General features: G+C 34.7%; 1 protein-coding gene across 3 annotated transcripts in view; it reads right to left on the reverse strand.

The window, feature by feature from the left end:
- Window positions 1-176: 176 nt before the first annotated feature.
- LOC118733108 (annexin B11) overlaps window positions 177-6,211 on the reverse strand; it is an 8,982-nt gene continuing 2,947 nt past the window's right edge. For 2 of the 3 annotated variants that reach the window (XM_036462332.1, XM_036462334.1), the window contains 6 exons: window positions 3,403-3,543; window positions 1,268-1,508; window positions 916-1,145; window positions 619-828; window positions 471-539; window positions 331-396 (listed from right to left, as the gene is read on the reverse strand). In XM_036462332.1, coding sequence (XP_036318225.1) covers window positions 331-396; window positions 471-539; window positions 619-828; window positions 916-1,145; window positions 1,268-1,508; window positions 3,403-3,543 — 957 coding nt within the window. Of the gene's footprint in view, window positions 397-470; window positions 540-618; window positions 829-915; window positions 1,146-1,267; window positions 1,509-3,402; window positions 3,544-5,674; window positions 6,172-6,211 lie in introns of all 3 variants that reach the window. The other variant, XM_036462333.1, reaches the window with a different exon arrangement.

The raw sequence follows: 6,211 nt of genomic DNA on the forward strand, positions 1-6,211 counted from the left end.
AAAGTATCTAATATATATTTATATTTAATTGTTTATGTTTTTATGAAATGTTGAGAATATGAAAGCACACCTAAAAAATTTGGTGCACATGCGAAAATAGGAATAATAGTAATATAGAAGAATTTACTGGTTTGAACTAGGCACATATTCGAAAGTGCATTACATACTTATCTATGTATGTATGTATGTAAATATGTATATTCGAACATTCATACAATTAAAGGACATTTTGTTGACATCAAGCGAAATTTTTCTCAAACCTTCAACATTATACAAATATGCTTATAATAAATTTTTGTGTACATAAATATTAAGCGCCGAATGTAAAATTTAGGAAGAGCGTTGTTCGCCAACGAGTGCATATAGAGCGTGCTTATAATGGCCAGATGTGTCGCCCTGTAAAAGAAAAAATAAAAAAAATATGATTTGCTTTTATGAAGAACTAAGTATAAATCAAATGGCTGCATTACCTTAATCCAGCTCTTCAGACTCTTTCCGTACATGCGCTCGTATTGTGCCTTAATATCAGCCATATCAATCTGCAAGTAAAATTAAAGGTATTGAATATAAAAAAAAAATTATTATTTTATTTATTTATTTCGCGTATGTTTCACTCACCTCCGAGCGCGTGATCACGACACGTATCAATTGTTTATCATTCGTACCAATGCCTGCCATGCTTTTGTGCAGACGCGAAGCAAAATACTCCGTCTTGTTGGTGACACACTTGTATATGGCAACCAGTCCCTCCATTATGTCACCAGAGAATTCTTTGCGTATGGCTTTTTCCAGTGTGTGACCGGTCATTTTTTCGTATTCTTGGAATATCTGCGTAAAAGAAAATTGCATGAATAAAAAACGAAATAAAATAAATCCTACAAAAAAAAATATATATATTTTTATATTTCCACTCACCAGTTTCAGCTGTTGGTAGTTACGTTGGCACAATATCATATTGAACATGCTTTCGTCGGTGCCTACACGCAATTCACCTGCCTTGAGCAGCTCACGTGCATCGGCCTGCGCTGCAACTGGATCTATTTGGCCGCTCTCATCCCGTGCTGCTGCGCATAGTGAAACTAAGAGACGCTTAAAGTTGCCAGAAGTCTCCGATTTCAATTCGGATTCCAAGTGGGCGCCATACACTGAAAATACGAAATGGTGTAGATGATTAGTAAGAAGCTATGCGTACGATTATTTACAAAAAAAAAACAAAAATACTTAAAAAATGTGGAGTTTATGTGCTAGTTCCTTTATTGAAACTTACAGCGCAAGTACTGATTCTTAATAGTGTGTATTTCTACATTCGACAATGTGCATAGTATTTCGATGAGCACTTCCTCATCTGTGCCGATTCCTGCCATCGCATCGTTCATTTCGGCGCAATAAAAGTCAACAATTGGACGTAGGAGTCCGACAAGCAATTTCTCGAAATTTCCACTGGTTTCAGATTTAACATCTTCGATGAGATCCTTGCCAAAGTGTGTTTTGTATTGACGTTGAATCTCCTGGAAGAGAAGGTGCAAGAAAAAATATATTTATCACATAGCTGAATTAAACCAATATGTATTTAACATGCAACAAATTATAAGCTCTCACCACCTAGGATTGTTCTATACCGACAACAATTATACCCCTGTTTTTTTATTTTGAAATCAAAGAGGTCGCTCAAAGCGCTCAAAGTTTCCCATGTGTTCTATGTCGGGAAGTTCTGTTTATTTTCAGGAGACTTCCAATAATAATACCCAATTTATTACTTTTCCATTTTTAATTATTAGCTATTTTTAATAGGAGCCCTAAAAATCACAAAAAATACGATGGGTGCCTTTAAAAATCGCGAGTATTAAAAACTGGTACAATAAACCACTCTAGTGTACACACACAGCGCATTTTAATTTTTGTGCATTAATAAGATAGTCTGATAATCTCTAGCAGATATGAAAGCTTTTGAGTCAGGTAGACGATGCTAAGTACCTTACTGAGTGACGTACATAGATCTTTCATCATATCTTTGTCTGTAGCCCGAAATACATAATTAGTTAACTGCTAAAAAACTTGAAAAGCTGACAGTGAGTATATTGGCCAAGTTTAGATATCACACTAGTCTTTTAGCCAATGAACGCTGAAACAGCCTTTCGTCAAGTAAGTAAGTGGGTAAAGTATAAAGGGATCGGTAATTGAATAGTATGACAGCCTACATATACTAACCTATTGGGAGGGATCTCCTGTAATCTAAGAAAGCTTGAAATATCGATTCTTCAAATACTAAGTGAGAGTCAAAAACTTAGCAAATACGAAACTCCGTGTTGAAAAAAAAGTTATCAAACTGAAAAATAAATTACCAATTTACCACATTCGATAGGGAAATACAAAAATTATCAACTTTTCATTTCATTTATTGGCAACGCTGCCGTCATTGTTATTGTAAAAGCTTTTAGTGCTTTAATAAGCTTCGCTAGCAAAGGCGCAAACCTAAATGAAATGAAAACTTTTTTGGTTTGCTTACCGTTGCCACCCTTATAAAAAATATTAGCCATCGTGGAAATGAATAATGGATTCTGCTATTCTTGCGCTTAATCCAAAAAGTGTTTGATTGTGGAAAAGATATTGCTATGCACAAGTTTTTTCTGAAGAACTACTGTTATTTTTTTACTCAATCAACACACACACAACCAAAATTTGGTTCAGTAAAAAAAAAAAACAGAACAGTAAGCCCAAAGCCCAGTGTTGCCAGATTAGAGGTTTTCCCCCTAGATTTAGAGACTTTTGACTACCCTAGGGGTAAATTTAGGTGGACCAAATATTTAGGGGAAAGCTTTAGAGGTAAGAAAATGCGTCTAGGGGAAATTCAAAAAGGATTTTTTGGGGTAATCCGTTATCTATGTAAACAGTTTTATATATGTATGTACATAAAACCATATCTTCAAATTCGGCTACCAACGCCAACGCAAACCTATGCATTTATATGAAAATATGTCATTAGGGGTTTTCTCTGAGTCTTGCAAAGCCCTCACACGGTGCACGGTTTGCAAAGCTGTCCCATACGAAAACCGGTTTTTACCATGCCAGGGCTTTGCAAGCCTCAGGGAATACTCCTATGTATTATGTTTTGGTGCCAAATGACAAATAACAACTAGAGTTAGTTAAAAGTTTAAGTGAAATTAAAAATTTAATCCCTCTGAAATATGTACTAAATAAAAATAGACTATCTACAATTGACATTGAAAAAATAAAATTACAATAAATTCGAAATAAATAACTTTAGGGGTACTAAAGGAAATTGGCATTGGGGGTAAATTACTGCAGTAGCCTGGCAACACTGTCAAGGCCTTTAAAAATGGCATACATATACATTTCGTAGAACTTCCATTGCAGTTTTTATTATTTAAGTTTTATAATTACCTGACGCTGCTCGTTGGAACGACGACAAATTATGTTTATCAAGGCATCTTCATCGGTGCCAAAACCTTTCATGGCCTTGCGCAAATCATGAGCATCCTTGACTGGATCAAAGTTTTGTGCTGGTAATACAGTTGGTGTGCCCTGTAGCAAAAAAAAAACAAATAGAAATAAAAATCAGTATTTAATTTGGAGCACAGAATACAAGTATCGATTGGGGAATATTCATAGTCGAAATCAAGGCGAGTTTAATAAGGCGTTGTTGGAGCGATAGCTGCCTTTTCGCAGTGGAAAGCATAACGTGAAAATGATGTATTTGTTGTAATTTGTTAGTATAATTTTTTACCTATATACGGCTAACACCACCCTATTAAATTCGCCTTGGTCGAAATAAAGTCGACTCTAAAGTTAGTGGCATCTTTTTTGACTGATATTGTCAACTTTTTTGAGGTTAAACTTTTTCTAATTTGTTTGTTGCATTTGCTTCCATATATGGAATAAACACAATTGATTTTTAATGGAAGAAACTCGCAACACTTTCGGCAAAGGAAAAAAGTTTAAAATTTGGATGAAATTTATTTAATTTTTTTTTCAGTTCTCTGCAAAGTCCTAAACACGAGTTTTGTAAGAGAATGAATTGTACTCTAACTGAAAATTCCTAAAAATAAATACATAGATGAACATGAGTGGCAAACAATATCATCTTGAATTTGGTTGCAATTGATTGTATAATACAGTACATTGTATGCATAATATTTACGTTTCATTGTGTGTATGTATAGACACTGATTTAAAAAAATCGACTTTTTTTAAATCCCCTCTTCAATACCATCAAGGAGATGTCAAAAGATGGATGTTAGAAGCGCAACCCTTAATATTAAGTTTAAAAGGGCGCGCTTCGCGGAGTTTATTTTCTCATCTTCAAACTATCGCACTGAAAATTGCGATACATATTTTTGTAGGAAATCAGACCTTCTACAAAACACGTGTCATATCATTTTTTGATAGACCGATAAATTATTCAAACTTAAATATAAATGTATGTCAATATTAATAATATAATTAATAATTTAAAAATTGAATTGAATAGAAAGGACTTTTAATTAATTTTTCCCCGAAATTGTGGGTTTTTTTAAGTAAAATTAACTTTGCAAGTTCTATTAAACTTTACAATTTAAATTTTTAAATCTTTTTTTTTGATAGTTGAAAGTAACTTTAATTATTTTACCTACAACACCATGTGACAGTAAATTTTATTCACAAAAAAATAAATATATTAGCAAAACTATGGGTAAATTAAGTTAAACTGCACATTTACTTTTTCTCCCTGACGTCAGGATTTTTTTAAAAGAACTTTAAAATTAAAAAGATATGACTACTTCAAAATTTTATTCCAAAAATTCAGCGCAACTTAGGATTACAATAAGGGTGTCATATAAAAGAGAAAATTCAGTAGAATTATAACAGAGTAAATTTTTTGGTGCATAGGGACGAATGGGCATGGAAAATGTCCTTTACAAATTTTGTCTTTAAATATCTTTGAAAATTTGCAATATTTAAAAAAAACAAATTATTATTTGAGGACTAATATAAGCTCGACCTCATTATCGAATTTCGTAAAAATTATTAAAAGTGAATTTTCAATACCTATTTGTCCGTTTATTGTTTTTAAATTCTACAGAATTTTCTCACTCATTTGGTACCCATATTTTTGTTCTACATTGCGCTGATTTTTTTTTGTAATATTGACATAAATTTAATTTTAATTTCGAATAACCGTTAAACCAGTATGTTTAACGATTAATTATATCACACGTTTTTTGTAGAGCGTCTTATTTCCTACAAAAATATCGAGCCCTAACCGCCAAAATAACGTGAGCGACATTTTTTTCAAAATTTTCTATTTGATGCAGAAATATTCCTAGAGCAACTAGATGCATTTCTGCATCAAAAATGAAATTTTGAAAAAAATGTCGCTTGCGTTATTTTGGCGGTTAGGGCTCGATATCTATCGCACTTTTCAGTACGATAATTCAAAGACGAGAAAACAAATGCCACAGTTGAAAACAATATTTTTCTAAGTACATAGTTTATATGGAAAATAGAAATCCGCGATGCGCGACCTTTTAAACTTAATATTAAGGGTTGCGCTTTCAACAGTCAGCTTTTGACAACTCCCCTGAGGTGTTGAAGAGATTTTTTTTTTTGAATCAGTCTAATGTATGTATGTATGTATGTATATGGTAAACATGCATGAGCTTTCATTAACACAAACCTCTCTTCGGGCAAACGGTTGATGCTGATGCAGCGAAGAATGACCCTGCCGGTGGGCTAACTCTTGGAAACAGTGCGCTATATTGCCGGCTGGCGATTCATAACCGCCGGATGTCGGTACGGGCGTATATCCATGTGTTGGCGCATAAGAAGGATGCGTAGCCGGATGCGTGTAATGGGCTGTGTGTGCGGGATAGGGCGAATGTGTGGGCGTACCCGATGCAGAAGGATAAGGTGCTTGTGCATGTTGCGGATTATGTGGGTACGAAGAGCCCGGATAGGGTGCGCTATGCGGCGAACCCATCGGTGCCATCGATGGATATGGTGCTTGGTGTTGGGGATGATGGGAATGTGACAGTGTGTTGTTAGTAGGAGGGGGATATGGTTGTTGTTGTTGTTGATGTGTGGGTAATGGCTGATAGTGTAAACTATTTTGTTGTTGTGGCATGTGGTGTGGAGAAGAGTTGTTGAAGTGTTGTTGTGCAGGCGCAACCCAACCAGCGCCGAAAGGGACGCCAAGTGGCGCGCCGGGATTGGG

Source organism: Rhagoletis pomonella, unplaced genomic scaffold (assembly GCF_013731165.1).
Source record: "Rhagoletis pomonella isolate Grant_MI unplaced genomic scaffold, Rhpom_1.0 Rhpom_scaffold_00002, whole genome shotgun sequence".
Lineage (NCBI taxonomy): Eukaryota > Metazoa > Arthropoda > Insecta > Diptera > Tephritidae > Rhagoletis > Rhagoletis pomonella.